General features: G+C 35.5%; 1 protein-coding gene across 7 annotated transcripts in view; it reads left to right on the top strand.

Annotated features, from left to right (window-relative positions):
* Positions 1–18,299, top strand: part of NRK (Nik related kinase) — a 123,730-nt gene that overhangs the window by 95,942 nt on the left and 9,489 nt on the right. For 3 of the 7 annotated variants that reach the window (XM_070258393.1, XM_070258394.1, XM_070258399.1), the window contains 9 exons: positions 799–1,163; positions 2,731–3,067; positions 5,751–5,937; positions 6,413–6,553; positions 8,358–8,501; positions 10,648–10,806; positions 13,985–14,083; positions 15,690–15,835; positions 16,114–16,263. In XM_070258393.1, coding sequence (XP_070114494.1) covers positions 799–1,163; positions 2,731–3,067; positions 5,751–5,937; positions 6,413–6,553; positions 8,358–8,501; positions 10,648–10,806; positions 13,985–14,083; positions 15,690–15,835; positions 16,114–16,263 — 1,728 coding nt within the window. Of the gene's footprint in view, positions 1–798; positions 1,164–2,730; positions 3,068–5,750; positions 5,938–6,412; positions 6,554–8,357; positions 8,502–10,647; positions 10,807–13,984; positions 14,086–15,689; positions 15,836–16,113; positions 16,264–18,299 lie in introns of all 7 variants that reach the window. The other 4 variants (XM_070258396.1, XM_014729062.3, XM_070258395.1 and 1 more) reach the window with 3 other exon arrangements.

The following is an 18,299-nucleotide window of genomic DNA, read 5'->3' on the forward strand; positions in this document are numbered from 1 at the left end:
ACATTCTTGTTCCAGAACACATTCGAGAAAGGAGTGATCAAAAGCTATTTGTAGAAGTTAATCTCAAACTAAGGAGTAGAGGCTAGATACTCAATTTTTGTCTAATATTGTTCCTTGTCTGATAAGGCAATGCATAAAAAATAAAATATTTAGTGAAAAATGCTGTCTGATTGCATAAATAAAAACAGTCTTCCAATTCTTTTTGCAGCGTGCTTTTAGATCATTTCACTTTGCTTTTGTAATTACCCCTACCCTACCACACACACATCCCTTTCAGGTTGCTCAAAGGTTGCTTATAAGACACATACCATACTTAAAGGTGGATTTATATTAATTTGCTTCTTACAAGTGTTTCAATTACACTAAGACAAACTATGTTGTGTAAAAATAGAGCTTGGAAATTAAAATATCAATTTTAAGTGCTATGTGTTAATCTCAATATCAGAGGATAAAACAAAAGGAAAAAGTGACTGTATCTTCTATAGAGCGTCAAATCATCTATTCTACTTTCCAGTACCAAAACCAAATGTCTACTCCTCAGCAGACAAGTAGGGGTAATAAAAAACAAAGTAAATAAATTTTGCCCTGTGTGATTCGGAAAGGCCATTAATGATCACAGGTTGAGGTTTGGGTTTTGGCATCTCATCTTCACAAAAATGTTGGCTCTATCTAGTGAGTAAATATCATCATTTCAATTGAAAATATATTTTAAAATATTGTCAGCTTGGAAACTTTCCAACCTAGAAGAAGAAAATGAAAGGCTACTAAAGACTACATTAACCTTTCTTGTGCACACAGGTTCCAGATGGATTTAAAGTAGGAAAAATATCACCCCCCGTTTACTTGACAAATGAATGGGTAGGCTATAATGCACTCTCTGAAATCTTCCGGAATGATTGGTTAACTCCTGCACCTGTCATTCAGCCGCCTGAAGAAGATGGTGATTATGTTGAACTCTATGATGCCGGTGCTGATACTGATGGTGATGATGATGATTCTAATGATGCTTATGAAGATACCTATGACCATGAAAATGGTAATGATGACTTGGATAATCAGGTTGATCCGGCTAATGATGTCAGTGAACGCCATGATGATGATGACAATGATGCAGCTGTTGATGACAAAGAAAATAATCATGATGATACCCCTAGTTGGCCAAGGTTAGTTTTCCTGGATTACTTGCACTATCCATGTTGTATAATTTCAGAACTATTTGCATCCTTGGTTTACTTTCAAAATTTATTACCAAGAGGGTAAATGAATTGCACTTTCATGTTGGTAAGTGGTTGATCTTCAATAAGAGATTTTAAATTATTTTACTGCAAAACACTTAATTTTGCATTTTTGTATATTGTATTTTATTACCATTCAAGTATTTATTAGGTTCTTTATAACTGGAATTGTCTGGGTGTTTCTGTTAAAATTAATGCTGCTGATTCATCCTATCCTGTAAAACCACAATGAGTGTGAGAAATGGGGTGATAAATTAAGTAGTGTGCACTTAATAACTGTAAGATGAAACCCTGATACTTGCAAACAAAATCTCTAAATTTGCCCAGAAAATGAATTGCAAACTTGACTCTTACTTGATATTTTTAGGCTGAAAATTACTAGCTTAGCATTATTCTCAGAATTTTGAAAACTGCCGTAACTAAATTCAGTACTCATTCAATTTTATCTTCTTATAGAATAGCTGCCCAAAGTGACAATATTTAGTTAAGTAATGTTTTTGGCATGCCACCAGTTGTTTGCTGTATTTAGTTCCTTGCTCGTGCTCTAGACAGGCAGTATGTTCTTATTTACATTTGTTCATGGTATGTATTTAAACTGCTCTCAAAGAAGATTGGTTAATATAGTATATCTTTAAATTTTTAGAGAAAAATCAACCATGGGAGAATTGTTTGCTTTATAATATTGAAATCCATGGGGGTTTTTTGTTAATTTTCAAATGTGATTTGGGGAATATACATGATGGAAAAGACTATAGATCATTCAACATTTTTTCTTTTTTGCCAACTAAAAAATTCTACCAAGAATTCCATTGTCAAATAAATTAGCTTTTAGAATTATCATAGGTACATGTTTATGTTGTCTCTTATGCGAAAGATCATGGAGACATTTTGTTAAGCTTGGTGTTCTTAGTAACTAGTTAAACAACTATCTCAGCTTAATGAGATCTATATTACTGAACTTACCGGTGGTAGTAGTAGAATAATAAATGGGATTCTGTAGCAAAACAGTCAATACTCGTTATAAAATCAAGGCACATGTCAAAATAAACATGAATTAGACATATTATAAGAAGAATTATTCAAATTCAAATATGTTGTGGTTGAGCCAAAGATATGGACTTGATTATTCATGGGGCTGTGAAGCTGCTAATGCATGAAGCAGTCTATTATTTAAGAAAAAAATACATATTCTTGCTACTAACCTAACACGTGTTACTAATAAAAGATGCAAGTTCTCTTCCATCTGCCATCCAAATGCAGGCAGGGAATTGATGATGGCTGTGATGTTAATTCAATACTTAAAATTGACAGGACATAAGGACATTTTTCCTGTCTATATCATGCCAGTGGTGTTCACATAGAGAAAAAGCATGCCTGGAGATGGTACATATGTATGACACATGTTTAAAACACATCCTAATTCTGTTTCATTTGCTGAATTTCAAATGTGTTTTTGTTGGGTGGCTCTCTTTTATTGACTGGATCTTGTTATCAGGCCAAGTTATGTCAGAGATGGAAGCTGCAAGCAAGATGATAGAGATGGAAGTGATGGAGGAGAAGGAACCTGCAGCAGCTATGGAATCCAGAGAGCCAGTAGAAGCCATGGAGGAAGTGCAGCCAGTTGGTGCAGTGCAGCCACTGGGGACCGTGAAGGACATGGAGCCAATATAGACAGTGGAAGAAGAGGCAAGGAGGGAAGTGGAGGTGAGGGAGCCAGTGGAACCAATGAAGAGAGTGGAGCCCTTGAACTCAATGGAGAAGAAAATTGCTCAGAGACAGATGGTCCAGGATTGGAGAGACCAGCATCCCAGGACTTTGAACATCAACAGGAGGTAATGCACTATTTGAAAAGAATGAGTTCCTCTCCTTGTGATTGTGTTTCTTCATGTGATATGTCACATTTCCAGCCATTCCAAATATATTTTAAACTTCTATCCAAAAGCCTTAAATATTTTTAATTATAGCTGTAGATAGATCTTTACTTCTTCTAATTTGGATGGTTCCTATTTACTTCCAGGGACAAAAGTATCTTCTTTGTTTGTTTACCTTTATTACTCAGATCACATGTTTGGGATAGTGTCTCTTAACACATACATTTTTTTTTTCTGGTAAGTTTTTACTGTGGTAAAATAGACATATAATTTTATATTTTAATCACTTTCAAGTGTACAATTCAGTGGCATAAAGGACATTCACAATTTTGTACACCCATTACCACTATTCATTTCTAGAACTTTTTCAACATCTCAAATAATTAACTCCCCATTATCCTCCCTCCAGCCCCCGGTAACCTCTATTCTACTTTCTGTCTAGATACCTTATATAAGCAGAATCATACAATATTTTTACTCTTTTATCTAACTTGTTTCCCTTAGCATAATATGTTTTAGGGTTTATCCATGTTGTAGTATGTATCAGAATTTCCATAATTTTTAAGGCTGAATAATATTCCATCATATGACTATATCACATTTTGTTTATCCATTCATCTGTTGATGGACATTTGGGTTGTTTTCACCTTTTAGCTATCACGAATAATACTGCTGTGAACATTGATGTACAGGTATCTGTTGGAGTCCCTGTTTTCATTTCTTTGGGCCATATACCTAAGAGTGGAATTGCTAGATTCTATTCTAACTTTTTGAGAAACTGTTAACACATACAGTTTAAACAGAAGTAATGTACTATGTTTAGATGATGATTTTGTCATTCACAAAACATTTACTGACTTTATAAATAGGTTTAAAATACTCAAATAGTTTCGCAGATGCTAGATCAATAGGGATTATCACAGAGAAGATTTCAAGGAGCACCTGGTATTTGAACTAATTCTTGACAGATGAGGAGTATTTGGATATCTGAAAGCACAGATGAGATTCAAGACAGAGGAAATATCATGCTAGTTTACTTTCCCAGCCTATTGTTCTATCACACGAACTAGCTTAGAAGATGTCATGCTCTTTCATGAATTAATGCCCTTGTATAAGCTGTTCCGTCTGTCTCGAAGGCTGCCCCCTCACCTCTTCTCTGCTTGGTGAATTAGTTATCCTTCACCATTCAGCTCATTTATCATCTTTGACTTCCCAAGACAGAATTATACATCCCTTCCTCTGTGCTTGCAAGCATTTTGCCCATAGTTTCATTTTAGTACTTATGACATTGTAATTTAGTTATTTGTTTACTTGTTTTTCTCTCACACTAGATTGTGAACTCTTAAAGGACAGGAACTATGTTTAATTCATCTTTGATTACTTTTCTTTACCCACTCACCCAATCCCAGGGCCCAGTCGAGGTCTTGGTCTATGATAGGCACACAATAATTGTGGGAGAAAGCACTGAAGGAAGGAAACAAAGAAAAAAGAGAAGAAGGAAACTCCTTAGATGATTTTTAATTGGAAAGCAGCATCAATGGGAAAGTATCTATGTCCATTTGTCTATCTATCTATTGGTCTGTCTCTCTATCTACCTACCTACCTACCTACCTACCTACCTAATTATCTTAATCAAAGACATTAAAACAGGATGTCCCACCATAGTTTTCATAGCATCCCTAGGTGTTTCCAGTTATCTCAAGGATGTTTTTTGACATTTACAGAGTGAATGGATCCTCCTTTCATTTTAATTTAAAAAGGACATGTTGCCATATGACACTTTCATGGTTGGAAAGGTCATAACAACAAGTCTTTGACAGGGCTGCACAACTCTCTCAATGCCAAGAATCACTGTTTAGACACAAAGAAATGGTTATCAACAGACAGGCTTACCAAAAACAGACAGTATGTGTTTCTACAGGATATGGTATCCCACATAAATTCTGTCACATTTTGTGGCTTTATCCTTGAGTTTTTTCTCTGTAAGTTAATGGAAGCCAGCTAGATTTTCAGTGAAACATGTTCACACTCTTGTATTTGTGTTGGTTGATTTTCCATCATTAGCTTTGTCGTTTGACAAAGTGGAACACATACTTTCACTGGCGCTTTTTGTTTTTTCAAGTGGCTGTTTGGCATAGCATAGCTGAATGTAAGCTTTGGAATCAAACAGACTTTGGCTTCAAACTCTGGTCCCCCTACTTATCTCTATAAGCTTGAATAAATTATTTAACTTTACCAAGCTTTAGTCTCCTTATAAGTAAAATGGTGATAATTATACTTACTTTTTGGATTGTTATAAGGATTCACAGCAATATGTAAATAAGATGCCTAGCAGATTACCTAGTAGATAGAAAAAGTTCCACAAATATTAGGTCCCCAAATTGTACAGCTAGGAACTTCAAGCTGCTTGAATTTCTCCTCTGACATCAATTGTCTTAACATAGATTAGTTCTCTGTTACGTTCTTCTGGTAAATGTGGATTTTATAAGTGTGCAGAATTATAGATGCTACAAATTTTGCACTCTCTTTTTCAAATGACCCTTAGGCTTTTTGTTATATTTCAAATGACCCCTAGGCAAAATATTATATTTCTCTTGTTGTTAATCTCCTAATAAGTCAAAATCAATTTTCAATCTTCTTTTAGGAGCCAGGCAGTAGAAGTGAGGCCTCAATCGCCGTTGCCTCAGGCGCCGCACCCACAGCACCTGATGGTGAGAATGACAGTATGGACATATCAGAAGCATCAACAGAATCAGGTTTTCCTGTCAGCCACTCATCTCCTTCCGACGGTTCTGGGAGTGCTGCAAATGCTGACTTTGCCTGTGCCATCTGTAAGTGTGTTTAATATAGTCTCCAAATGCTACAGTCTGTTCACATATTAAATAGTGTTTGACCACTGGTTCATGATCTGGAAAGAATCAAGTCATTCTTATATTCAGTTGATGTAAATTCAGATGGATATATGCTTTAAAAACATGTTTTCACTGAATCTTTATGGCACCTAAAATTGAACTACAATTGAGAAATTGAGTCCCTCATCTGGATTTTTTTCTTTTGCAGTCTGATCACAGTAACTTAAAATACTTTTCTATTCAGAAATGTATGTTAGTCATCATGATTTATGCTATCTGATTGTTTAAGAGTTAAAGAAATGAAACTTCCAGTAAAAAATAAAATACAATGAAGGAAAAGGAACTTTTCTAAACTACGTCTCACTTATTGAAATATTCAAGCTCATATGGTTTATACATTAATAATTTTTCTCAATATCTTCCCCTTACTTCTTCACACTATATGCTGGATTAGTGGAAGTACCTGAGAAATCACCTAAGCGACCCTCTGGAGTCAATGTTAACCCACTATATGTCTCTCCTGCATTTAAAAAACCACTAATCCACATGTATGAAAAGGAATTCACTTCTGAGATCTGCTGTGGTTCTTTGTGGGGTGAGTTTGTTTTCTTAAAACTCATTTGTTTTGTTAAAGAATATACTTTTATCTACATAGCAAACTTGCGAGAAATCATAGATGGAAAACATTTGTTTGCTATTACCAAACCATCACCAACCAAATAAAAATGTATATATTTATAGTAGTTAATTTGCTCATTTATTTATTTTTTGCTGATTTATTTTCACTCAGTGCAGTTTGATGTTTGAATTGGCACTCCTTCCCCTTTTTATTCTTTTTCTTTTTAACCTGAATTAACTTGGCTAACATATAAAATTGGATTAGGTTATAATTGCTTGAAAACTTGAGCTTAGTATTTTCAACTTAAGGTGGTGTGCAGCATATAATACCTAATGAGATATTATAAGAAACATTGCTGCTGCCTCGTGTTTTTAAATAATCTTGAGGATTTATAGAGACAGTTCCTTCTGCGTCTTTACTTTGATAGACTTTCTCAATCCCTTGTTCCAGAAGAATTATACCTGCACTGGTAGTGCTGAGATAATATTTTAACTCAAGCCAATCTATATCATAATTGAAACAGAATAAATGAATGCAAGGAGAGTAGAAATCCAAAGTAAATGCCAACCTCCAACTTGCAATTTCATGGATTTTGCTTAATGTTTGATTGAACAGGGGACATAATTTTAAATTAAAAATAGAGCAGTGTAGTAAACATTATAGTTACATAGATTGAACAACTTAGAAAAAAACATGCCATCCTCAAAGTTTTGCTAATATAATGTGTCAGATAACAAGAAAGCAAAGTTTACTTCATTATCATTTCAATCATGCAACTACCCAGAAATGCAGTTAGTGTCGAGTAACTCATCTTTATAACTTGTGGTTTTATATTTTGAAAAGTAAAAGATTACAGTCAAAATTGACTATACTTCCCCCTCCCTCTGTGATTCCCCTGTGGGAATCAGGTACAGTTCCAAAACCTGCTATTGGCCATTACTTAGAGAACTGGTAAAGTACATAGTGGGAAAATGAAGGCCGAGACACTTGTCTTTTCTCCTTATACCCTTGGAGCACAAATATTCTCCAAATAGAAGGAAGACACTGGTACTCTCCCTTACATTACATTGCTGATTTTCTCCTGTGTCTCAGGTTATCAGAGAAAACTCCTACAATGGTTTGAAGTGTATTCTAACTTTAGTTCAATCTTCTCTTTCAGTCCTCTCATTTGGTTTTTAAACGGTGCTTATGCTTGAATGAATAGAGCCAGCAGACAAATAACAGAGTATAGGAATTTAGAGACGTGAAAGTAGGAACTAATTTCATAGGCACTTAGCAATGTAAGTTTTTTTCATATAAACATGAACACAGAATCGCTCATATTAAAAACAACTTACATATAATTATTTTGAAAGTATTAAAACCCTTAGTTATAGTTAGCAATGAGAAATCAACTGAACTGAAGCCTGTGTAGGTGCTAGACATCCTTAATGTTTAATGGTAACTTTTGTTCAAAAGAGTTGATTGGCTTTTATAAAGTTTGGGGCACTACTAAAGGATGCTGAGATATACATGAAGTTCTGTATATAAGACGGCACACCAGACGTCAACTGGTAGACTATTACCAGAGGATATTTCCTATATTTTAATATATTTCAATGAAATTTTTTCTGTTGGTAAGAGTTCATTGTTATACAGAATGAGGTTAGCATTAGCCTAAAATGATGAAACTCACCTTTACATAGATCACTCCACTGGAGTAGGAAAAATGCTCCTGTAAATTCAATTATAAAAATGTAATTTGAGCTAATATAGCACTTTTCTTTTTATATACTAACAGGAGTGAATTTGCTGTTGGGAACCCGATCTAATCTGTATCTGATGGACAGAAGTGGAAAGGCAGACGTTACTAAACTGATAAAGCGAAGACCATTCCGTCAGATTCAAGTTGTAGAGCCGCTCAATTTGCTGATTACCATCTCCGGTTTGTTTCAGAACTAAAATTAGCTGAGTAATTATGCAGATTAATTAGGTTGCAAACTAGGCTAAATACTTTCTCAGGTGAAAGTGTTCACAGGAAAGCATTTTATATATAACCTTTAATTGGGACACCAGACTTTCTTTGCTGTATTTCCTTTGTTTTTTTAGATTTTTTATTTTTCCTTTTTCTCCCCAAAGCCCCCTGGTACATAGTTGTATATTTTAGTCGTGGGTCCTTCTAGTTGTGGCATGTGGGATGCCGCCTCAGCGTGGCCTGATGAGCGGTGCAGTGTCGGCGCCCAGGATCTGAACCGGTGAAACCCTGGGCCGCCAAAGCGGAGCGCGAGAACTTAAACACTCAGTCACGGGGTCGGCCCCTGTATTTCCTTTTATATTTACAATTTAAACTAACTTCTGATTCTCCTTTGGAGTCTGGTTATTGGATTGTAATGCACCTAACCTAGGTCAATGTTAAGAAAAACCATGCCATTTGCATCTTTTCGGGTCTTTTCTGAGTAGCCACCTGCAACTTCACAACTCAAAACCTCACCCATCCATGCACACACAATCACACTAACAGCCACCATATGCCTTTCTTGTGATGTGTTAGAAGCAACAAAGAACAAAGTGGGCAATCATTGGATGCACAGCCTTGTCATAAGGGCCTGCAGATAGGGTTAGTAACAAGAATGGATCCCCTAAGACCTCTACACTGTTCCCACATAGTATTTGAACTTTAGTTTTGGTCAGTCAGAGCCTGAACCTTTGAATATGAGAGAGCAAGTAAATGGATGTTAATAGTGATTGTGCTTACTACACATTACTCGGTATCAGGAAAGCACTAGCATTAAAGCTAACTGTAGGCAAAAGATAACTGACAAAAGGATAGGAAAAGTAAAAAGAAAAGAAAGGTTTGACTACAGAATAAAGTGATGTTAATCAGTCATTTATGTGTGTTTACATACTTCCTATCTATACATAGTAGCCATATTGCACATTAATTGACGATTATATAAATTCCTAAATATGATTAACATTGCTTTAAATTTTTGTTAGAGGAGAAAATCCTCTCTATATATGCTAAAGCTTCATGATATTTTTGATCATGTTTCATGGTCATTCATTTATAATTCCTTGAGGTACACAGAAGGCACATGTAGTTTTTGAAAACATCTAGGTGGCTTAGAGACTGCACATCTGGATAACAGATTTCTTTACTTTTTATCCAACTTTTTCTAACCCAAATATGCCCTTTTAATACATACGTTTCTCTGAAATGTAGATTATTTTTCATCAAATAGTACTGAGAACATCAGTGTGGAAAGATACCTAATAGTTCAGAGCACAAATTTATTTTACCATTTAGGAATAGAATGGCAATAGACATGCATGTGTGAATTCTAACATTGCTTTAAAAATGTCATGTAAAAACACATTTAAGATTAATTACATAAGTAAGAATCCTATTGTTGGGCCTAGAAATCTTATAATCACAAACCCTAAAAATGAATATAAAGTTACTATATATGAAAAGAAATGTGTAATTTTAATGGCCAGTTCTTCCTGAAGGAATTGTAAGAAGTTGATGGGATTTATAATTAGAAAATTAATGTCAAGGGCAAATTGGGTTGAGAAACAACTAATAAATCTGTTCAATTATTTTGTAAGAGTGCAGGAATGAAAGAGCACAAAGACACCCATCCCATTGGCTATGAATGCCTAACAGTCAATAAAGACGTCAGACATCCCACTCATACATACCCACTACCAGAGACAGCTTCTGGGTCTCTGAATCCCAGAAGGGTCATGACTTATATAAAAACCAAGGTACAAATGAACGGATGGCGATTCTGTTGCCAGTGCAGTAGTAAGTCTTAACCTATCCCAAAGAAGTAGTTTAAATTCACTTCAGACAGGCACATAGGTAGCTAGTAGACACTTTGACTATCTCTTAGAAGTGAGAGACTAAGAGAGACTTTGCTATCCTATTTCCAAACGCTAAAGAGAAGACTCTGATGCAGTGTAGGTTTTTAAAAGTTTTTTTACTTTAGTGAAAACATTTGGTTAAAAAGGCAAAATAACTTTATATTTTTGTACTTCTAATATATGAAAAAATAGACTGAAATGAAACAGCTTTTCTTATCTATCAGGCCGTAAGAACAGACTTCGGGTGTATCATTTGACCTGGCTGCGGAACAAGATTTTGAATGATGATCCAGAAAGTAAAAGAAGACAAGAGGAAATGCTAAAGACAGAGGAAGCCTGCAAAGCTATCGATAAGTTGACAGGCTGTGAACACTTCAGTGTCCGTGAGTCCCATTTCATGTTTACTACAGCTATAGAAATTTTTGCTTTCCTTCATTTGGTTAAATATGTTGTTGCAAAAGGCAAAGTAGAGAAAGGAAAGAATTTGCAACTTCATATACAAAAATGAGAGAATTTAATTGAGACATCTTCCTGGTCTTCTTTTTAAATTGGAAAATCTCTTTTAATACTAACCAGGAAACTTTACGATGAGTCAAAAAGAAAATTCTTCTGTGATCTGCTGGCTCTTGCTCCCACTGTTGACATTCATGAGTATAATTTCTAAATATTTCCTGTCTTATTAGAGTGTTTTCATATCCCTTGTCTCTTCACAACCATCCACTGTGAAGTGGAGTAACAAATAGAACATTCTGTTCTATTTCTGAAGCAAATCCCCCTACTCTCAACCTTCATTTTCTTCTTTCCTCTTCACTAATTGTGCCTTCAGGCAGAACTAGTGGCATAAGTAAGAGACAGCTGGAATCACATAATATGAGTTGCAGCAGGGTATTTCCATCCTAACTGACCATTTCTGTTCTGCATATAAAGAAGCTGTCCCAGGATAGGTTTTCATATGTGTGTACATATGTATACATACACCATTAAAGGGAGAAATGGGTACCCAGACAAATTAGGCATTAAACAAATACACTACTTTCTTCTAGTTTTATGTATCACTACTTTCCTCCAAATCATATTCTTTAAATTTGGTAGCCTGAGGTGAAAGATATCCCCAGATGTTAAACCAGGAGTTTATATAGCATAAATGCCTTCTACTAACTTGATAATTTTTTAGTTCAATAAGAGAGAGTTTACAAAGATAGTCACCTTTCAAATTTGTGCTCTTGGTAAGTGGATGGTAAGTCTAGTTGTCCTGGCTGGCCGCATTCCAACCCATCTCAGCTCTTATAACAACCAAAAACATTTGTCCTACTGACAGGTGGAATAGTAGCATCTTCACACAGGAGAACAAGCAACATGTTCATACTTGCATGGTATTTTCATAGCCTTCCAAGATCCACAAAATAATGGGCCAGGACCAATTGCTGCCATGTATTAAAATTATAGGAAGTGTTTGCTTAACAGAGAATTCCCTTGTTTTGGGGGCTTTATTAATCATGCCTCTTTGGCCTACTTGGGAACAGTGCAAAAGAAAAAGAAAGAGTAAACTAGACTCACAGACAGAGAGAAAAAAGCTTTATATATTGGTCTCAGATGAAATCAGGTTAGAGAGGACAGAAACAATGTCTCTGCCAAGAAAGAGGGATTTTAGCACAAAGTATAAATCCATCAGGTGGAACAACATATTCCACAAGAACCAGAAGGTCCAGTTGACAGCAAGCATATACTTTTTTATACATTTTTTCTCTTTTTTAAAAAATCAGCTCTATTGAAATAACTTACATACTATAAAATGCACCCATTTGAAGTATACGATCCAATGATTTTTAGAATGTTTATAGGGTTGTGTAACCATCACCATAATCTAATTTTTATCATCCCACAAAGAAACCCCATAGCCATTAGCAATCATTCCACATTCTATCCCTCTTACATTCACCTTATTCCCCTCACAGTCCTAGGTAACCACTGATCTACTTTCTTTTGCTGTAGATTTGTCTCTTCTGGACAAATCATTTAAATGAAATCATACATTATGTGGTCTTTCCTATCACTTAGCATAATGTTTTCAAGGTTCATCTATGCTGTAGTCTGTACAACATGTATCAAGTACTTCCTTTTTATTGCTGAATAGTATTGCATAGTATATATATATCACCTTTAGTTTATCCAATTTTTTACACATTCCTTTTTTATACAGTTGCACTCTTTCCACTTTTGGCTATTAGGAACAATGCTGCTATGAACATTTCATACACATCTTTGTACATTGGAATGCATGTTTTCTTTTCTCTTGGATGCTACTGCCAGACTGTCAATGTGGTTGCACCATTTTACATTGCCACAAATATGAAGGCTCCATTTTTTCTTCATCCTTGCCAACACTTGTAACTGTCTGTCTTTTGATTCTAGCCATCCATGTGGGTGTAAAGTGGCATCTCATTGTAGTTTCATTTGCATTTCCCTGGTGACTAATGCTGTTGAGCATCTTTTCAAGTGTTTACTGGCCATTTGTATGTCTTCTCTGGATTGTCTTTTTGTTGTTGAATTGTAAGCATTCTTTATATATTCTGGATACTAGGCTCTTATCAGATATATGATTTGCAAGTATTTTCTCCCATTCCATAGCTTGTCTTTTCACCTTTTTGATAGTGTCCTTTGATGTACAGAAATTTTAGTTTTAATGAAACCAAATTTATCTATTTTTTTCTTTTGTTGCTTATGCTCTTGGTGTCAAATATAAGAATTCATTGCCATGAAGATGTATTCTTATATTCCTTTTAAGTGTTTTATAGTTTTAGCTCTTATGTTTAGGTCTTCAATCCATTTTGAGTTCATTTTTCTGTATGGTGTGAGGTAAGGGGTCTAACTTCATTCTTTCATATATAGATTTTCAGTTGTCCCAGTACCATTTGTTGAAGAGACTATTCTTTCCCTATTGAATGGTCTTGGCACCATTTACCGTAGATATATGGGTTTATTTGTAGACTTACAATTCTCCATTCATCTATATGCCTATCCTTATATCAATACTACACTGTTTTGATTACTGTAGCTTATAGTATATTTTGAAATTGGGAAGTGTGAGTCTTCCAACTTTGTTATTCTTTTTCAAGTTTGTTTTGGCTATCTGGGGCCTCTTCTAATCCCACATGAATTTAGGATCACTGTTTCCATTTCTGCATAAAAGGCCATTGGGATTTTAACAGAAATTGCTTTGAATCTCTAGATGACTTTGGATAGTATTGCCCTCTTAACAATGTTTAGTCTACCCATCCATTAACATCTATTTCAGTTGTCTTTAATTTCTTTCAGCAATGTTTTGTAGTTTTCAGTGTACAATTTAGAGTGTTCTTGAAGGCTAATGCATACACTCCATAAAACTATATAGTAATTTTGTTGCCTTTTTTGGGACATCAAATTGTAACCAAATAGCTTTTCTAAAAATGAATGATCTGTGCTGTTACACTGTGGTTATGACATTTTCGATGACAAATGCAAATACTTGCATGTTCTTGTAAACTTTGTGGCATTGTTACTTTTTTGTATTTTATCATGTAGTCCAACATGAAGAAACAACATATATTGCAATTGCTTTGAAATCATCAATTCACCTTTATGCATGGGCACCAAAGTCCTTCGATGAAAGCACTGCTATTAAAGTGAGTGGTCTCCTTTTCCTTTGGATCATATGGTTTTTCTTTTGAGAAATTGTAAACAGAGCAATTGGAATACAGTAGCATAAATATATACCATTCTTCTACAGTTAATGTATTTGAATATATCATGTCAATAATTATTGTTTAACCCTTTTTTAGACAATTCACAGGCACCACAACAAGGGAGAGTGTGAGGGAAATCCCTGACCCCTCCTCTTAGAGGATCTCCCCACCAGCTCCTCACTCCCAATTCCTGTAGTCAACATGAAGACCTTCTCTTTTGGAGCCCAAACACGGGCTTTGGTTGCCACTCCAACGACTTGAAGCTGAGAAAGTCTTTGTTTTCTTTTAGTGGGGCGGGTGGAGAGCAGAGAGTAGGTAAGGAAAGGTGTAGCAATGATAGATGGGGAACCCCACTGAAAAAGGAATGAGGGAAAAGAAAGCTTTTGCTCTAATTACCAAGGCTACAATAGATGGAGGTAAGGAAGAAAGGGTGGGTCTATATTCCTCCCAAACTGGAACTGTAAATGCATTTCTCTCTAGAACTATTGCAAGGAATTGTAGTTAGGCTAATTTGGATTACCAGCATTATTTCCACTTTTCTTATGGTTTGACTGAATGTCTATGGATCAGCCTTTTAAGGTAACCATATAGTGTCCCAGCCAATTAAGTTGCTGATGATTTTTTAAATCACATCTCATTAACTGAGGACTCTGTTTATTTTTTTATAATGCTCCAGAATTCCACATAAATAGGATTATTTTGTGTTTATTCCACCATAGTAATGAGGACTGATTAATGAACTGGCAGCATTATATAGAGTCCAGTAACTCCTAATCTGGGATCTATACCAGAATCATCTGGGACATTAATTAAAAGTTTAGATCTCAGACTCAACCCCAGGCTGAATAAGTAGGTCTGGAGTGGGGCCTAGGAATCTATATTTTTAGCAAATGTTCCAGGTGATTTTGAACTAGTTGGTCCACGGACAAGTTTTTATGAAGCATGGATAAGGACACATCATGATAGACCCGTGCATGTATTCATGAAATACTTTTGTATCTTAGGTCAGGATCTGTTTTCATGGTATATTTTGTAGACCAAAACATCACATGTATACAGTAAAGATGGACTAACTTTTACGACTGCCCTTCACTCTCTATTTGCACCATAAATATGTTCTTTTATAAATAGCACAGACTACTATACAGACAGTCTGGGTCTGCCCTGACACAAATCACATAACTGATCTGATCTCCCTAAATTGGGCCTTGGGTCAGCGGTCAGTATTTGGATATGGGTTTGTTCTTGGGTGTCTGCTGATTGGTCAGAGCTGCCTGGTATGGAGCTGGAAAGCAAAGAAGATAAGTACCAGCAGTCTGTCTAGCCTGATACACAGCTCCTGGTCAAAGTCCTCACTCCAGTTCTTGAATCCCACCTCATGACTACAGTATGGTGAATCCTGTGCTGCTCAGTCTTCTGCTGTGACCTGAACTTGGCAATGACTCCTGTTTGGCTTTTTGTTTCCTTGGACTAGGAACCATAGGTGCCTAGAATACATCCAGTCTATGGTAGGTTAACATGTCTGGCCTTTTTCATTCCCTACCAAGTATGCATTGATCAATCAGCAGACTCCAAAGGAGACTACATGTCCTATGAAGCCTATATACGAATACTGGCAAAAATACAGGCAGCTGATCCAGCGAACCGGTTTAAGAGACCAGATGAGCTCCTTCATTTGCTGAAGCTCAAGGCAAGAAATTTAAAGACAGCAAACAGAGTGCAGGGCTCTTATGATTATTGGAGATTTGGCTTTCGAAGGGAAGCTCAATATTTAGAACCTGAATATAATTATATTCTTGGTATAGTAACAGACCTAAGATAATGTGTAAGACATAGGTCTCTAAATACATTACATAATTTAAAATCAACCTTAGTTTTATAAACCTATTAAGTAAAAGTGGGTGGGATTGTTGCCTTGTCGGAGTGTCATTTTTGGCCTTTTGGCCATATTTGGTTTTATATCTACAGGTATTTCCAACACTTGGTCATAAGCCAGTGACAGTTGACCTGGCTATTGGTTCTGAAAAAAGACTAAAGATTTTCTTCAGCTCAGCAGATGGATATCACATCATTGATGCAGAATCTGAGATTATGTCTGATGTGACCCTGCCAAATAACGTAAGATCCCTAGAAATTATTGTTTACCACAATTTGAGTTATCCCAACTGTCAAAACTCCTAAAGATTTAAAAACATGATTGTCAATATCTATACTGGAACTGAGACCTAATAAGTTAGTACAGAGTGCCAGAAAGCAGTAATAGATAAACAAAAATCACTGATGGTTTCTTAATCCAGACAGCTGAGTCTATTCATAGATAGATTTTGTTTCTCTGGCACAGTGTTTTTTCTTTGTTTTTTAAATGAATAGAGTTGACACTTAAAAATCTAGATTTCTATTGATAAACCAAAAGATCTGACAACATCAAGCCCATATTACTATCTAGCCATTATGAACTGGAAGAGATTTGTGCCTGTCCCCATTTAGATGGAGTATATTCTTTATCCATCCACCTTTATGTATTATAATAACTGGCCCTAGTTGGCATATGAGATTGCAATCCTTGCTTTAGTCTTTCTGCACTCTATAAAGCATTAACAGATTCTTTAAAAATACGACACCAGTATTGAAGCATTATTATGTGTATGCTCCTTCTTTATCCAGATTGTAGTCCTTCAACTGTGATATATAGCAAATTATCATAAAGTGTTCTCTTATAGTATCAATTATAGTTTAGAATGTCTCATAAAAGGATTCAGCATTTCAAAAGCTAGTGCACCTCAACTCTTAACTCTTAAATAATTATAAATAATGAAAACATGGCACAACATCTAAAATATGGATAGTTGTAAAAACACTATTCACATCATTTCTATAAAGAGCTCAAACATAATAGAATTCCTTTCCCACACACATCCCATACAAAATATAATTCTATTGTGTTTTAAATTTGATGGTGGCAATGATGTTTGTCCTATTGAAACTTATATTTAAAAGGAATGGCTGAACCAACAAATCTCTACTTCACCCTTTTTCAATTCCCCAGTTTGTTGACAAGTAAAATTTTAGCAGTTTAGCATTACGCAGAAGTCCAGGAGAAAACTTTTATAGACTTTTTAAAATCACTCCAGTAATGTGTATAGCGCAGCTTTCAGAATTATCTTATACATCTCTTACAAATTACATGGAGCAATTGTCAGATCATTAGTGGAGACATTAAAAAAAATGTTGTGGTCATATTAACAATCTAATCAGCTGATCACTCAGTTGTCACCTATGATTATATAGAAATCACCCTGTTTGTAATGTAGAAAATATTGAACCAAACCCAGCCAAAGTCATTTAGATACAAGTTCAGGTTAATGTTTATATAAATATTCTTCAGTTGAAGTGTCTTCCATAAATTCTTGCATCTTATTTTTATGTCATGTCAGTTAGCCTTTATTTTGAAGCTAATGCTGTATTGAACATTGCAGTATTGGTCCAAGCTTATACTTATTTGAAAAGTCATTCAAGAAGATGTGAACACTGTGTTCCATTTGGCTACTGAGAAAAGAGAATTATTGCCTTTTGAAGCAATCAGTTAATTATTGTGGCAGCAAAAATGAGAGAAGATGAGTTTTCAAAAATCATTTTCTGACCTAATTAGGATACCTTGAGTATATTCAAAAATAGTATTTTTAGCTAAATTCCCTAGTGTCTCGACCCATTAAAACAGAAAGGACTGTAATATAAGGGACAAGAGAGCGTCTTCTGAAACAGAATGTACTAAAAATAATATTTTTCAAGAGTGCTAGATTGCAAAAGCCGTCATGCTACAAGGGAGCCATGTGTGCTAAGGACTATCTGGTTACTTCGGGAATCATCTGAGAAGGAAGAGAATTACCTCTGAGGCTTTCTGGATTTACGGCTGTCCAGCTTTATTCTAAACAGATTTTTTTGAGACAAGCTTCTTTCTTGCAATTTCTTTTTCTCTCTTCATCTCTTTCTGATTCAATTGCTCATGCGAGTGCCCAGGGAACGCATTAAAATTGCTTTTCGTCTCTGGATCCCCATTTTAGTTTTAAGGATTGTTGTTGCTGAGACACGGCCTCAAGCACATGGCCTGAGTACACTGAGTTTGGCAAGTATAGTTTCTGACTTTTTTTTTCCTG

The sequence above is a fragment of the Equus caballus genome, chromosome X (genome assembly GCF_041296265.1).
Source record: "Equus caballus isolate H_3958 breed thoroughbred chromosome X, TB-T2T, whole genome shotgun sequence".
Taxonomy (NCBI): Eukaryota; Metazoa; Chordata; class Mammalia; order Perissodactyla; family Equidae; genus Equus; species Equus caballus.